Here is a 17,903-nt window from a genome sequence, read left to right as displayed (position 1 = left end):
ATTTATTTTAGATACTATAACCCAAGAATTTCAATTATGACATACATTCTGACAACAAATCTTTATACAGCAAGTAATGAATGAATTTCAGTGGCTTGTGACTTAAAACTAGATTCAACTGAAAGAAATTGAAAGATAGGGAATGTACAAGCTAAATGGAGGCCATAGAAAGTGTCAATCTATGTTTTCACCAAAAAGAATGGGTATCTATGAAACCATTTCAAATATAAGTAATAAAATGAATATTTATAATAAATCAAAAAAAAAGAACTGTCTTCTTACTTGACGAACAGTCTGCTAATCTGAAATAGTTTAAAAATCACTATTTGAAAATTCATAGCTATGTGCACACACATACAAAAAAAAAGCTTGACTTTTATGTGCTTTCCTTCTAAAGCAAGCAGAAAATTCAATAATATCTATTGTAATCACTTATTTTTGGGTGGTGGCAAAGAACATACCTCAATAGAAATTATATTAATTCCATCTACACAGAAGTAGGGATGGTAAAGGGAAAGGCTATAATGTCTTTCACAGAGCAAAAAATTATTAAGAGAAGTGCTTTCTGAATTTTCTAAGCAACCATTAGCTATCTTTAATGCATACTCCAGTGAAATCAAGCAGTAATATGTACTGAAAAACATTTTCAGACAATAATAAAAACCTTAAAGGATGCTAACAAAGTATATTTTTCACACTGGAAATCTGAGCTAAAGTCATATATTAGTGAATCCATATTATGAGAAGATTGGACAGTTTCTATCATTGTACAATGATGATATATTCAAGAGATTTGGTACATAGATCTTCCATAGAGACATTCATAATTGAAACATTTTTTACCCAATCACATCTGTGATATAAATATTCTTCCCTTTGGCCATGGCATTATAAACCATTTTTAGAGAATTTAGAATAAAACTTAGAATTCATTACTTTAATCATCTTTATCTTATTTTTTTTAATATTTAGTTTTCTTCTGATTATAAAAATAATAAAAACTTGCTGTAGACCTTTTACAATATAGTGAAGTGCAAAGGTATAAAAAAGAATTGACCATAATCATAACTCCCGGCTCAATTAACATAACATTGTAATCTATTTTTCAGTTTCATGTACTCACTTAAAACAATACCATGAATGTGCTGTCATTAAATTCTTCACAGATACAGATTTGTAATGACTGCATAATATTTCATCCTATTGATAAAACATACTTAAATTGTATTCCTATTTTAGGTTGCTGAAGATGTTCTTTAAAAATTTTTTCTATATATATATATATATATTCAAAAACACATCACTGTTTCTAGTGAACATCCTCAACAATCTGAAATAGAAGTGCATTAAATAAATTATCAGAGAAGGCAATGGCACCCCACTCCAGTACTCTTGCCTGGAAAATCCCATGGATGGAGGAGCCTGGTAGGCTGCAGTCCATGGGGTCGCTGAGTCAGACACGACTGAGCGACTTCACTTTCACTTTCCACTTTCATGCACTGGAGAAGGAAATGGCAACCCACTCCAGTGTTCTTGCCTGGAGAATCCCAGGGACGGGGGAGCCTAGTGGGCTGCTGTCTATGGGGTCACGAAGAGTCGGACACGACTGAAGCGACTCAGTAGCTCAGTAGCAGTAGTAAATAAATTATATGTGCTGTGGTCCATGGGGTCACGAAGAGTCGGACACGACTGAGCGGCTGAACTGAACTGATGCTCATTATATTAAATAACTATTTAAGATGTATGGATGTGAGAGTTGGACTGTGAAGAAACCTGAGTGCCAAAGAATTGATGCTTTTGAACTGTGGTGTTGGAGAAGACTCTTGAGAGTCCCTTGGACTGCAAGGAGATCCAACCAGTCCATCCTAAAGGAGATCAGTCCTGGGTGTTCATTGGAAGGACTGATGCTAAAGCTGAAACTCCAATACTTTGGCCACCTGATGCGAAGAGCTGACTCATTGGAAAAGACCCTGATGCTGGGAAAGATTGAGGGCAGGAGGAGAAGGGGACGACAGGGAATGAGATGGTTAGATGTCATCACCGACTCAATGGACATGAGTTTGGATAAACTCCAGGAGTTGGTGATGGACAGGGAGGCCTGGCGTGCTGAGATTCATGGGGTCGCAAAGAGTCGAACACGACTGAGCAACTGAACTGAACTGAAATGAAAGATGAATTGAGAGGAGAGGAAATTCTTCCTTTTATACATAAGGAAATGTAGACCATATAAGTTATGTGATTGACGAGGTCCAAAACTAAAGTTATCTGATTTTCCGTTTTACTCTATGTTCGTAAAGGAGTCTACTGGATTCTCTCCATAACATCATTCTCTACAAGTGAAAAGTGCAGATTTCGGATCTTATTCTGTTGTAATGCATTCTATTACTATTACAACTTTGCTATCTTTAAATTTATAACCCATTACTCATCTTTCATCCATAAAACTATTTAATTCCCTCTTGAGCCTACATACAGTGGCAATAAACCAAATCAGAAAAGAAAATTCAAAGATTAAAAAATAAATAGGAAATTTTAGAACAAATGAGGGAAAAAATAGAGTAAGATATTCTTTTCTTCTTCTTTTCTAGATTACAGCTAAAAATTTACTTGAATATGGAAAAAGTCAACTCCAACGTGATTACCCATAGGCAAAATTTAAAATAAATTGAAGAGATTCTATGATAAAGTATAATTACAGTTCAAAAAGTTAAAGGATGTTAAACATAGTTGGCTACAATTCTGAAGTTATTTGGGAGGGAAACGAAGGGTAAAGGCTTCAGTCAATTTCTACAAAGTCAAGATAAGCATCCTAGAGACAATTTTGGCTAATTTTAGATAGGGAGCTTACTTTCAGGAAAAGTGCATTCCCTGTTCCAAGGGGGAGAAATAAATCAACAATCCAGAAAGCCTGAAACTTTCTGACCTTCCACACTCTCCAGTATTACTGATGGATAAGTCAAAAACTTCAACTGAGAATTATTGGAAAAATATAACAGCTTTCAAGTCCATATGTATTTTAAGATTCAAGATTATTTTGCTTTTTTTTAGAATTGTAAAACTTTAGTTGTTATTTTTTAGAAGTATAAAAATATTAAAATAATTAAAATATTCAGATAACCATTAATTGGTCAAAAATGTAATACGAAATCTCTGTACTCAAACATCAGAGTTTAGCTTTAAATAAAGATGGTAGGCCTTGGAGAAGGAAATGGCAACCCACTCCAGTACTCTTGCCTGGAAAATTCCATGGATGGAGGAGCCTGGTAGGCTACAGTCCATGGGGTCGCAAAGAGTCGGATACGACTGAGTGACTTCACTCACTCTTTGCAAGCAGTTCATTGACTCTTCTTGCTAAGAAGAAGTAGGAAGAAAAATCCTTCTGGCAGTCTTGGGTATTTCTTTTAAGATTTCTGACAGTGTAGGATGGATGAATGCTGTGCAATATGAACTTCGGGTAAGTTAAAATGGGCCAGCCTTCCATGTTCATCTGTCTACCTCTTAATAAATAAAAAGCCTACTGTTTAAAAAAAAAAATGGTAGGCCTTTAATTCACTTTTTTTCCCCCTCTATTCTTTTAAACTCATTTAGGAGCATCATTACTAATCACTATTCCTAGTCATAAATGCTATTGGAACGTAAATATGAAATCTACTGTAAGGGTAAAAATATATGTACTAAAAGTCATAAATACAAATAGGTTAGTATTTGATGTGACAAATGTTTTCTTTCATTCTAGTACAGGTTCTTCATCTAATTTTGACAAATAAAACAATACAAATTAAGTAAATGGAAATTTATAGTTTATTCCAACTTGTGAACCAAAGGCCATTCTGCATCTATATATTTATATCCATTATAAAAAGAAGAAAATCACTAAATTTCAAAGTGGTTCTATGTCTCTGACTCATGTTACTGGTTCAAGTTGTAAATTCAAGTATATTTACTTTAAAAACTTGATGTAAATCAATGGCATTAAGGTCCTACACAGAATATATTTGTCAATGTTTTGCATATTGTAGTTTCTTATTGTAATAAACCCGATGAGACTGCCCTTCATACGTCTCTCACTTTTTCTTTCTTTCTTTTTTTAAGCTTATAAGTGACAGAAGATATTTTCATTGCTGATATATTTTCAACTTTCATAGGTCTACTTAAAGTTCAATGGTTCACAGTACTACTATGAAGTACACAGCAGGAAAGAGAACCCAGAAAGAACTGAACAATAGATATGATCCTGAAGGTTGGAATTGCAATTCCAAGTATTCTGGCTATCAACTCTATTAATAATTTTTCTCTCCCAAATAAGAAAGTTTCTGGAATACAAGTAACTGACAATAATACTAATTATATAGATAAGATTGCATTGGCTTCATTTGGTAATAAAGAAAAAGCAACTCAATTTCAAGCTTTAGTACTTATTAAATTAGTAATTATTTACCCCACATGTGCAACGGATAAGAGAACAACATTTTTAACACTTCATTTCAGAGTCACTTACCCTCACAATTAAAACCCAAACTAAAACTTACATTTTAATGTGGATTTGGCCAGCATGATACACTTAATAGATTTAATTTTAATGATGAAAAAGAAATAAAACTGCTTTTAGGTGATTTATTTTCACTTTCAAGTTGCTACTAAGTTTCTTCATGACAGTCACTTTTACTACACTCTTCAAGGGATCCTCTATAACAATTCCAATCTGTTCACTTCATTTCTGATACACCTTACAACGATTAAATTTTATTTCTTTAATAATTACTATGCAAAAGCAAGAAAGACCTTAGGCATTTTCATTAGTATCACTGCAGCTAGAAAAAGAAGTAGATGTTGTCTCCTAAAGTTCCTTTCCACTTCACACATAAACATTTATCCAGTCCCAAGCCTCTTGTACTTCTAGTCAAAGATGAGTAAAGTGACTGCTCCTGCAGTGATGGTAATAGTGGTTCCTCACAACAGGTGAAGAAAAATGTTTTATATAAGACCACCAACCATTTTGTTTTAGACAAAAGGATGTGAATAATATTTTTGCATACCTATGTAACTAACGGAGCTCAATATTATCTTTTACATACGTACAAGTAAGGACATGTCTAGATATAGGAAAATCTAATGGGTTGAAGATCTAGGATTTTAAAGAGACATAGGTGACTAGATAACAGAACAACAACATTTTTAACACTTCATTTCAGAGACACTTACTCTCTCAATTAAAACCCAAACTAAAGTTTACATTTTAATGTGGACTTGGCCAATATGATACATTTAACAGATTTAATCTTATTAATAAAAGAGAAATAATGCAGTTTCCATTAACTAAAATATTCTTTATACAATGAGTTATTACAAAGGTTCATAAATAGAGCACTTCTGTATGCATTCAAAACTGAAAAAAAATTGTAAAATATGAATTTAGTCACATATTTTACGGAATATAAACATGGTATAAGAACATGAACATTTCTGTTATAAATTAAAAGCTGAAAGATGTTACTTAACCAATATGATTTCCATTATAAATCCCTTTTAAACTACTGACTTATTTCTGTCAAACACTAATTGAAAACATAAGGTACAAAACATATATGTGAGAAAAAAACAAACATTTCTATTGAGATCATAGCAGGCTGAAAGCATCACTTGCCTGAATTGTCTAATATGTATGTCTCACTCACACACACACCTACACACCCACTGACAGCTTAAGTTATCCATATGATATTTAAAAGGAAATTTTCAAACATAAAGTGTTCCACTATAACATTCGTGGACAAGTCTTGACCGGGTTATCTGAGCAACATCTGTGATGTACTTGTGTTCCTATATTTGAAATCCAATCATATCAGTAATAAGATGACTTACCGGCCCAAATGAATTACTGTCAAAACTATGTCCATGATGATCACCTTCAACCCAGATGTGACCACGGGGGACTTTGACATAGCGGTTTTTGTGTCCCATAGTTCTAGAAATTAAAAAAAAAAAAAAAACTATTGAGAAAAGATCAGAAAAGAGCTCAAATAGGGAAGCATACAAACTCAGGAAGGACAAAACTGCTATTATAAAAATGCAATCGATTCTATAATAATCTTATAAACTTATATAATAAGTTAAGTGTAAGGCTACTGTAGAATTTTATTTTTAAATAAGATATGGTTCACTTTTCACTTTCATGCATTGGAGAAGGAAATGGCAACCCACTCCAGTACTCTTGCCAGAAGAATCCCAGGGATGGTGGAGCCTGGTGGGCTGCCATCTATGGGGTCGCACAGAGTTGGACACGACTGAAGTGACTTAGCAGCAGCAGCAGCAGCAGCAGCAGGACTCTGTAAACCTACCCACAGTATTTTGTTTTCATATTTTTGTAGGTAGAATTTTGTGCTTAAACAAGATGCATTAGCACAAGAAAATGGTTTGCTACTTAATTCATAATATCCTGTATTTTTTTTTTATAAAACCCAATAAGCCCCAACAAAATACAGATCTATTTCATTTCTGACATTTGCTTTTACCTCATTGGTCATAAGGCCAGCTGCAGTCTTCACTTTTTTAGTCAAATAAATGTCCCAAACCAAATGACAGAATTTTCATAACCTCTTAATGCTTTAAAATCCAGAATATTTAAGAAAGAAAGCTAGATAATCTCTTCAAAGACAAACTAACAATGTCAACTGAAAATTTTTGATTAGTGCCATTTGATTTTATAAATCATTCTTGAAAATGAGAAACTTTTTAACAATTTTAAAGACAGTATTTGAAGAGCAATGATCAATGAAGTACATTTAATGGGATATTCTATCTTCTGAAATCTGCTGCTGCTGCTGCTGCTGCTAAGTTGCTTCAGTCATGTCCGACTCTGTGCGACCCCATAGACATCAGCCCACCAGGCTCCCCTGTCCCTGGGATTCTCCAGGCAAGAACAGTGGAGGGAGTTGCCATTTCCTTCTCCAATGCATGAAAATGAAAAGTGAAAGTGAAGTCGCTCAGTTGTGTCTGACTCTCAGCGACTCCATGGAATGCAGCCTACCAGGCCCCTCTGTCCATGGGATTTTCCAGGCAAGAGTACTGGAGTGGGGTGCCATTGCCTTCTCCGTCTGAAATCTGACAAGAAAAGAAGTAAGGAAAGGGTCTCTCATACTGTGTTGGTAGCAATGTAAAATGATATAAATTTTTTTCCTATTTTGCCATTTGGGGTAGACTTTTGTCAAATTTATTAATAAACTAAAATGTATGTTCTTTTAATCTAGTTATTTACTGTTAGAAATACATTCCAAGGAAATAATGAGAAATACTAACAAATATTTATTACCAGATATGCTCAACATCGGCCTTTTACAGCAATAAAAAAGTATCTTTTTAAATAATCAATAAGGGATTGGTCACATAAATTATAATATAACTAAATAAAAGGGATGAAATTAGATTAAATATTATCCTAAGCCTATAATAATTCTTTTTCAGAGACTAATTTTTTTCTTCTTTTATTCCCAAAGAATTCCAGAAAATATCTAGCTTAAAGAAACTTTGCAGTAAATGATAGTTGAATGAATAAATGTCACTCCCAAGTCTATAGACTTAACCCCAGAGTCTGAGCTTTACACATAGTTCATGGAGGTAGAGTCTCAATCAGACCATTTTTGTTAGTAAGTTGTATATGTGCAGAAGAATACATTAAAAAGGAAAACTATAGATAAATTGGTGCTATAGAAATTGAAACTATTCATTATCTAGAATGGTTTTTAATTTTCAAGATAATTTCAGTGTTGAATTACTTTGCTTTAGATCAGTAAATCATTCATGCAAGGAAGCAATGTTGTGGCCACTATAAGCCCACAGTAAGTAAATGACTGCTATTTATTTTTAATTGCTACTGGGAAGAAGAGTTTCAGCTTTTTAAAGAAAAGCAAAACCAAGTTGAATATATCTTACTGTCATATAAATGCTCTTCAATTAAAATCAGTCAATTAGTTCTTGACATCACTACTGCTTTTATTATGAGACTCTTTCTAAGAACTACTATCCCAACATCAAGTGTTAATGATGCAGAAAAGACCCTTTTACTTACTTGTTGGCAAAGCACATTCTCCTGATAAGTCCAAATATTGGTTTACCTTATTAAACTGACTATTTTGGATAAGGACTTAGAAAGGAAACAATTACCTATTTTGTCTACTTAAATAATCATTCAAGCAGAATTATGAAATAAAACTAGTCATCTCTGCAATTATAGGATAGGTTTTAAGTCAAGCATATTGTTCTGGAAACCGAATCTGATACAAAACTTAGACTCAGTTTCAATGTCATATAAATCAAGAGGTTAAGATATTTATGATAGAAAATCATAGTATCATAAAATTGCTAGTGATAGTTGCACATTTTCTTGCATTGACTATCTTATTTAAAAATTTTAAATACATGCAAAAGAATGCACGGTACAAAGCGGTCAACAAACATTTGTTAAATGTATGACCAAAGGAATGTATAACTGAAGAATGAAAAATACTGTTACAAAGATTGAATAATATAGTATAAAGTGCATAGAGTCTTGAAATAGACTAAACCAGTTTTAAACTGGATGCTATTAATATTACTCACAAGTAATCCTGTGCAAGTTACTTAGTTTCCACCTCTATTTGTCCGCTTTTAAAATGGGACAGATTAGACACACCCTAACTTAGAAGGAAAGTTATGACCAACCTAGATAGCATATTACAAAGCAGATATATTACTTTGCCAACAAAGGTCCGTTTAGTTAAGGCTATGGTTTTTCCAGTAGTCATGTATGGATGTGAGAGTTGGACTGTGAAGAAAGCTGAGCGCCGAAGAATTGATGCTTTTGAGAAGCTGAGCGCCGAAGAATTGATGCTTTTGAGTCTTTTTGGAGAAGACTCTTGAGAGTCCCTTGGACTGAAAAGAGGTCCAACCAGTCCATCCTAAAGGAGATCGGTCCTGGGTGTTCATTGGAAGGACTGATGCTAAAGCTGAAACTCCAGTACTTTGGCCACCTCATGCGAAGAGTTGACTCATTGGAAAAGACCCTGATGCTGGGAGGGATTGGGGGCAAGAGGAGAAGGGGATGACAGAGGATGAGATGGCTGGATGGCATCACTGACTCGATGGACATGAGTTTGAGTGAACTCCGGGAGTTGGTGATGGACAGGGAGGCCTGGCATGCTGCGATTCATGGGGTCACAAAGAGTCAGACACAACTGAGCGACTGAACTGAACTGAACTGAACTGAACGGGGTTGAGGGCAGGGGAAGAGGGTATCAGAGGATGAGATGGCTGGATGGCATCACTGATTGAACATGAACTTGGACAAACTCAGGGAGATGGTGAGGGACAGGGAAGCCTGGCATGCTGCAGTTCATGGTGTCACAAAGAGTCAGACAGGATTCGGTGACTGAACAACAACAACAATGGGGTTGAGAGAAAGCTTAAGTAATTAGATGACAATATAACAGAGAGGCTGCTATAGAGTACAGTCTCTGCAGACAGCCTATCTTGGAGTTGATGTCTGACTTAACTTTAAAGTTTATGTAACCTTGGGGCAGTTGATAAAGGTCTTAACTGTCAGTTACCATATTTGCAGAATGGGGCAAATAATAGTACCTAACTCAAAAAACTGTTCTATGGACAAAAGTGGCATGTATTAAGCACTTGATAAATGGATTCTCTTAGAGTTGAGACTTTCTAAGTAAAGCACTCAATGTATTTCTAATGTATAGTAGGAACTCAGTAAGCTTAGTAAGCGGTAGTTATTATTGCTATCAACTTCTTTGTCCACTATTTTCTTTCATTTTATAATTCCGAATGTGTTCAGTTTCTACTACCTATTAGCATCAGTCTTTTAAAATTACCTGAGCTATGCTTCAATAATTCCTTTTCCCTACATTTGCACTGGTCTTGTAGACTATTTTTAATGGTACAGTGAATCTTATTTTTTCTTTTATTCTTATACCCTTCTGGGACATTCTAAAACTTATGTGTGGAAACACAATATATATGCTTGTGCATATTCAAACACGCAGAGAGTAGTAGGTAAAAGCACAATCTACCTATTTATGCTTTTACTTACTAATCTCTTGCATATTTGAATGTTGCTATGCTAACAGAGAATGGTTTACCTAGACACTAAACAGGGTGTGAAAGAACTCTGAGCTATAGAACCCTGCTGAAATTCATCCCGTGTACATAGTGTATATTTTTTCCCCTCAGGTTTCAATCTAATTTTTTAAAAAATAACCCAAAGTGGCTTTGAAAAATATGATGTTAAAATATTGAGCTAGTTCTCTTTAGGACTGCCAAAGAAATATAATACTCCTAATAGAATATCTCTAGAGAAGGAATTTTAAATAGCTTTGTGCTCCTGAATTCACATAAAAGAAAGACAAGATAATCTTTAAGGTGATTTAACAGTTAAGTGAGGTGTCAGCCTACAAGGTTGTATGTATATATGGGTTGCAAATAATTTTGGTTTTGACAGGCAAAAATGAATTCTGTATGGTATTCTAACTATCTATCTACAAAAAGGCATTTTTTGTACTAGTTTTACCAAGACAAGTTACCTAGGTCTTATAAATGGAATGAAGAATGATTGCTTCCAATTTGATTTGACCTTGAAAACAATGTTTTTTTGTCTCTGAATATTTTGAGTCATCAGTTGAACACAAAATTGTCTATGTAATCCCTGATGTCACAAGAAGGAAACAAATCCATATTTAAAGCATCTCATAAGCACACACACATATATATCCTTAATTTAGGTAAGCACTATTAATAAATCATGATTATTTAAGGTATTTTGAATTATTTATTTTTCAAAGAATTCTGTTAATTTATTTTCATTGTGCAAAGTAGATTCTGCCCTGAAAGTGTTCACTGGACATTCCCAGGATCCTAGACCCCTGAGTTTTCATTGTCAAGAAGGGATTCGGAGTACAGAGTTTAGGACTGTGTAAGATCAAGACCTATAACCAGATCACTTTTATCATCATTAATAGACTGGACTAGAAAAAAGATATCTATCATCAGGAAAGGAAAATGAAAAGAACATTGCCTATCTAAGGCAGGGGTCCCCAAACTCCAGGATCTAATGCCTGATAATCTGAGGTGGAAGAGAAGTAACAACAATAGAAATAAAATGCTCAATAAATGTAATCCACTTGAATCATCCTGAAACCAACCCTGCTCCCAGTCCATGGAAAAACTGTCTTCCACGAAACTGGTCCCTGGTGTCAAAAAGGTTGGGGGCTGATGATGTAGGGTGATTTCTGGAAGGGAAAAGATTCTCCCTTGAGAATCCACATACCATTCTCAAGGTGTGATGGGGTTAAGATTCACATTGCTTGTGGTTTGGAACAGTTAAGAATTAATTTCAATTGACTCCAAGAATCTGGCAGAAGGAACTATAAATCTTTTCAGGGATAATCTGTCAATTCAGAGTTCGAGTTTTCAAGTTTTCTATAAATAAGTTCCTACCAATAGGCACTTACTATCCAAAGACAGAACTCACAAGGAAGTAGCCAGCATTAATGAGTAAGAAAGTGTGTCAGTCATACAGTCGTGTCCAACCCCATGGACTGTAGCCCTCCAGTTTCCTCTGTCCATGGAATTCTCCAGGCACGTAGGTAGGCTTTCCTTTCTCCAGGAGATCTTCCTGACCCAGGGATTGGGTAACAATAAATGAAAGAAAGAAGAACTGGCATATCTGTCTAAAAGATTGCTTAGACTTTAGCATGGAGAGATAAGGAAATGAAAAGTGGAAGAGATGGAGAATGTGGGAGGGGTGTTCGGGATGGGGAACACGTGTACACTTGTGGTGGATTCATGTTGATGTATGGCAAAACCAATACAGTATTATAAAGTAATTAACCTCCAATTAAAATAAATAAATTTATATTTAAAAAAAGAGAAAATGTAATGTCAGTGTAATTAGAGTCCCAAAGGAAGAGAATAAAAAAGGAACAAGGAAGAGGTAACATTTGAGAGATAGTAACAGAATTTTCTACAACTGATAAAAGCATGACTTACAGCTTCTGTAATCAAAGTAAATCACAAGTAAGATAAATAAATAGAAAGAAATCACACTGTGATATACTGTAATAAAACTGCAGAACACTAAGGAACTCCTCTTCTCTAAAAATTTTATAAGAGCTGCCAGACAAAAAAGTAACGATTACTTTCAAAGGAATAATGACCTGCCAACAGAGTTTCCTTGTTAAGATAGAAACAACATTCAGCAATTTTAAGTATAAAATTCAATGAGTTTTCAAAATCTACCCAAGCACATAATCACCAGACCAATATATGAAACACCTGAATCACCCAAAAATGTTTCCTCATGCCCTTTCCCAAGCAAATCTGCCTCCATCTCCATCCTCGGCTCCCAGTTGAGCTTTCTGTCACTATGTTGTTCAGTTACTCAGTTGTGTCCAGCTCTTTACAACCCATGGACTGCAGCACGCCAGGCTTCCCTGTTCTTCACCATCTCTTGGAGCTTGCTCAAACTCATGGCCATTGAGTCAGTGATGCCATACAACCATTTCGTCCTGTCGTCCCCTTTCTAGAATTGTATATAAATGGAGTTATTCCATATGCATTCCTTTATTTGCATTTCTTTATTTGTTTTTGAATGTAGTCTATTTGCTTTTGAGGTTAATCCATGTTGCTGCATATATTAGTCATTTGTTACTTGTTTCTTAATACTATACTATTATAGAGATATGTCAATAACACAGTTAGTTTATCAATCGTTCATGGACACTTGGGTTGCTTCCAGTTTTTGGCTATTATCAATTAAGCAGCAATGAACATAAAAATATTTGCATGGATACATGTTTTCATTTCTCCTGGGTGAATATCTACAAACGAAATAGCTGAGTCATATAGTAACTGAATGTTTAACCTTATAGCAAATTTGTCAAACTGACTTTCAAAGGAGCTGTACCAATGGTATGTGAGTTCCAGTTGTTCCACAAACACTTATGATGTTGTTATGCAGTCACTAAGTTGTGTCCTACTCTGCAACTCCATGGACCGCAGAACACAAGACTTCCATCTCCTTCATGATCTCCCGGAGTTTGCTTAAATTCATGTCCATTGAGTTGGTGATGCTATCTAACCATCTTATCCTCTGTCACCTCCTTCTTCTCCTGTGCTCAATCTTTCCCACTATCAGGGTCTTTTCCAATGAGTCAGCTTTTTGCATTGGGTGGCTAAAGTATTGGAGCTCAGTTCAACCAGAATACTCAGGGTTGATTTCCTTTAGGATTGACTGGTTTGATCTCCCTGCAGTCCAAGGGACTCTCAAGACTCTACTCTAGCACCCCAGTTCAAAAGCATCAATTTTTTGGTGCTCAGTCTTCTTTATGGTCCAACTCTCACATATGTCCATGACTACAGGAAAAATCATAACTTTAAATATAGGGACCTCTGTTGAGAAAATGATTTCTCTGCTTTTTGATTATGTTGTCTATGTTTGTCATAGCTTTCCTTCCAAAGAGCAAGAGTTTTTTAATTTCATAGCTGCAGTCACCATCCACAGTGATTTTGGAGCCCACGAAAAGGAAATCTGTTACTGCTTCCACCTTTTCTACTTTTATTTGCCATGAAACCAGATGCCATGATCCTAGTTTTTTTCAATGTTGAATTTTAAGCCAGCTTTTTCACTTTCCTCTTTCACTCATCAAGAGGCTCTTTAGTTTCTCTTTACTTTTTGCCATTAGACTGGTATCATCTGCATACCTGAGGTTGTTGATATTTCTCACCACACACTAACACTTGGTAAATAACATTCTTTTAACTTTCGGTGGCTATGGTTTAGTTGTTAAGTCACGTCCCAGGGACTGTAGCTTGCCAGGCTCCTTAGTCCATGGGATTTCCTAAGCTAGAATACTGGAGTGGGTTGCCATTTCCTTCTCCAGGGGATCTTCCCCACTCAGGGAGCAAGCTTGTATCTCCTATTTGGCAGGTGGTTTCCTACACTGAAGGTTGATATTTTACTGACTGACATAGCAGGGGGCGTACAGTGGTTGTAATGCACATTTCCTAGTGACTAATGATTTGGAGTGCTTATTTATCCTTTGCTTTCTTCATGGGTGAAATATCTATTAAATTTCTTAAAAATTAAAGTTTTTTTGTTTGCCTTTTTATTATCTAGTTGTATGATTTCTTTATACAGTCTGCATAAAACTTACCAGAGTTTTGGCAAGTATTGCTTCCTAATATGTGGCTTTTTTTTTTTTTTTTCATTTTCTTAACAGTGTTCTTCAAAGAAAAAATATAGTAAATATTGATGAAGTTCATTTAGCCAATTCTTTTCTTTATGGTATTTGCCTTTTATACTTTAAGAAATCTTTGCCTAAACCAAAATCACAAAGATTCTCTCCTTTTTATTCCCCTGTTTTATAGTTTTAGTACTTACAAAAACTATGGTAAGAAAGTTCAAATTTATTTTTCTTTATTTCATCTTACTTTTCTTTTCACATGTGGAAATCCCAATTTTCTGGCACTGTTCTTTGAAAACATTATCTTTTCTTTATTAAATTATCTTGTGCTTTGGACTGACTTACGTGCCCTCAGAATTCATATACTGAACTCTACCTTCCAGTGTGATGATATTTGGAGATGGGGGCTATGGGGAGGTTTATTATGTTTAAATGAGGTCTTAAGGCTAGGCTCCTTATGATGGGATTAGTGCTTTTATTAGAAGAGACCACAGAGGTCACTCATCCCCTGCCTCCTTCTCTATTACATGAATACTTATACTAATAACATGTAGAAAAGGAGAAACATGTTTGTAAATAAATTTTCCCTGGTGGTTCAGACAGTAAAGAGTCTGCATGCAATGTGGGAGACCCAGGTTCAATTCCTGGGTCAGAAAGATCCCCTGAAGAAGGAATGGCAATGGCACTCCAGTATTCTTGCCTGGGAAATCCCATGGACGTAGGAGCCTGGCAGACTACAGTGCATGGGGTCCCAAAGAATCAGACATGACTAAGTGACTAATACTCAACTCAAGAAAGAGTAGGCATATTTATTACCTTTAGACTTTGTTAACTACGTATTTTTAAAGTTTTAAGAGTAATAATGTAGTGTATAACTTCCAAGTCAAATAAGAAATAGTATTTAAAAATATCCATTAAGGCAAAAGAATGCAGGAGAAGATGAGAAAAATGGGGAAAGTAAGATCAATAGAAAGCACAAAAATCAGATGGCATATAAATATACCAGTGGTCATAATAAAAGTAAATGAACTAATCTAGCTGTCTGGAAAAAAAAAAAGAACTGCGCAACTAAGGAAAAATTCTAGTTATGTGCTGCTTATAAGAGAGATACACAAAGCAAAAGGACATAGATACATAGAGAAGTTGACAATATAATAATACACTATAATTAATATCAGACAAAATGCAAACATTTCTGAGATAAGACACGTTGCAATAGAACCTGATCATGGAACACTACTGATGTCTATTTTACCCTGTAGAAGGATTTTAAGCAGGGAAAGTGAGCCTAGAAGTCTTTAAAGAATAGGTTAAATTTTGTTCCTAAAGTCCATGGTTGGGGTACTAGTCTAAAAACTACAAATAATTCTGTTACCACAATGATGCAAGCTTTTTGCTATTCAATTCTCTCTTGTCAGTATACATGTTGCCAATCATTATGTTGTTTAGCAATTAAATGCTGAAATATGGAGACTCAATGCTCCTTTCTGTGGAGCTTGACTTGAATTGGAAATGAAATATATGTAATTATTAGAGGCTGAATTTAAGCAAATTAAGTGATAAAATTTCTAGGAAGTTCAATCACATATAACTAACTATAAGGATTATGTCTTTTAGGATCACAGTTGGAAAGACCCTAGCAGTGATCTAACATAACTCCTTTTGCACAGACAAAATGGATACAAAAAGCATGTAGGTGAAATCACCTAATTAGTTAGTGGCAAGGCAAATGCAGGCAATGAAAACCAGATTCCATAATTTCCTTTCCATTGCATGGATCATAAGTACTTGAGATTTCAAAGAATATGTCTTAACATATTTTGCTGAAAAAAATGAAATGTCATTTTTTCTAAATAAACTATAGCCTGTTGCTAGGTAATCAGAGAAAGTCTATTTAACTCATTTAAATTAGAAATTAGATTTGTACATCTTCACAATAAAGTTACAGAATTAATTTTATAAATTTAATATGAATGCGCCTACTACAGCTAAGAATTTTTTGAGTGATGAATATTCTTGATACATTTTTTCTAAATTTGAATTATAGGAGTGTGTGACAAAAACGAACTGTGACAATTTCCTTAATATATAGAATGTTTTCTCCTGTTAAACATGCATTCTGAAAATACTGTGTAAATAAAAATCAATGCAACTGTTAGTGAGAACTGGAAAAAGAAATCAACAATCAGATTCCACCCATGGTCTATCAGGCATGTATTTAACCCATACTGAGGCCATGTCGATTGATCCAGCAATGGGGTAACATTTTATGCTGTGTTATTTCGTGTATTATGGTTAGTTTGTGAGGATAAGGTTATGAACAGCATAAAGGTGTGGGCCAGGGCATGAAGAAGAATAAGATCCTGTCCCTTCTACCAAGACTGTAACTTATACTATGATTCAAAACATAAGCTACAAAGTGAAAGTGAAGCTGCTCAGTCATTTCCTACTCTTCGAGACCCCATGGACTGTAGCCCGCCAGGTTCCTCCGTCCATGGGATTTTCCAGGCAAGAGTACTGGAGTGGGTTGCCATTTCCTTCTCCAGGAGATCTTCCCGACCCAGGGATTGGACCCTGGTCTCCCGCATTGTACCGTCTGAGCCACCTGGGAAGTCATAAGCCATAAAGCAGTCTATAAATAAATATATATAAATACACGTATACACATATACAGTTTAAACTACCACAACAAAATTTCACAAGTTGGAAGCATCTGCCAGAAAATAATTGGTGAGCGGAGGAATATATAAGTGAAGGAACGTCAAATGTTGCTAACTGCATAGGTATTCAAAGTATGGTGTTGTTTTAGCCTCAAATAGTCAGAAAAAGCATTGTGTCTCTTTGAATCAAGATGTGAAGAACAGATAAAAACTAAAAGGTAAAGAAAGTAGTGTGGATTTCAAATCTCCTTCACTTACAGACCAAAAAAAATGGATTTCTTTTTTCTTACTACATTATTTTCTGAAGATATGCCACTATAAAATAAGGGAGATATTTTATAAATCACTTTCTCATTAAGACATTCAGTTGTTATAATTATATAGAAAAATGAAATGTATTTAAATTATTTATTCTAAAAGCATATTAATGATTTTTCTCTTAAATATTCTATGTTATTATAGTATGCCCTAACTTAGATCATATTGAGTCAAAAATTTTAAGGTAAATATATTATTGAATTATAGGATAATTATAAACATTATATAAGCTCCCTGAATATATAAATGATAAATCCATAAAGAAAATGATGTATCTAATGCACATATATTTAAAACTAATTTTTTTGCTAAAATGATCATCAATTATATGAAATGTCAAAGGTGTAAATACCATAATCAGCGGATCTTATCACATAATAAAAATAGTGACTTATATTGTTATTCCATGCATGGCTTCCTAGCAAACCAATTTAAATAGAACAGTGAACTTGTAATGCATAATTTTATTTTTCAGAAAAATCAATATGTATTATAAATGGTATTGCTGCACTTGTTTACAAAGTTCTCTTTTGAAATAATTTCCTGGGTGTCCACTTCATTCATCATTTAGTTTCAAAGGTTTTTCCCATATGCTAGTTTTAAAGGGGAGAGGGACACATTTCAGCGCTTTTTTAATGCAAGGTCCAATCACACCTAGATATAAGAGAAACTATGAACAATTTTTCTTCTGTTGCTC

At 34.7% G+C, this 17,903-nt stretch overlaps 1 protein-coding gene across 2 annotated transcripts in view; it reads right to left on the bottom strand.

Moving 5' to 3' along the window:
• IMMP2L (inner mitochondrial membrane peptidase subunit 2) overlaps positions 1–17,903 on the bottom strand; it is a 963,981-nt gene that overhangs the window by 220,235 nt on the left and 725,843 nt on the right. For both annotated transcript variants that reach the window (XM_061414102.1, XM_061414107.1), the window contains exon 6: positions 5,863–5,965. In XM_061414102.1, coding sequence (XP_061270086.1) covers positions 5,863–5,965 — 103 coding nt within the window. The remainder of the gene's footprint in view (positions 1–5,862; positions 5,966–17,903) is intronic.

This window comes from Bos javanicus, chromosome 4 (assembly GCF_032452875.1).
Source record: "Bos javanicus breed banteng chromosome 4, ARS-OSU_banteng_1.0, whole genome shotgun sequence".
In the NCBI taxonomy this organism is placed as follows: Eukaryota; Metazoa; Chordata; class Mammalia; order Artiodactyla; family Bovidae; genus Bos; species Bos javanicus.
The sequence above is the reverse complement of the archived record's forward strand: the minus strand, read 5'-3'. Positions and strand labels throughout refer to the sequence as shown.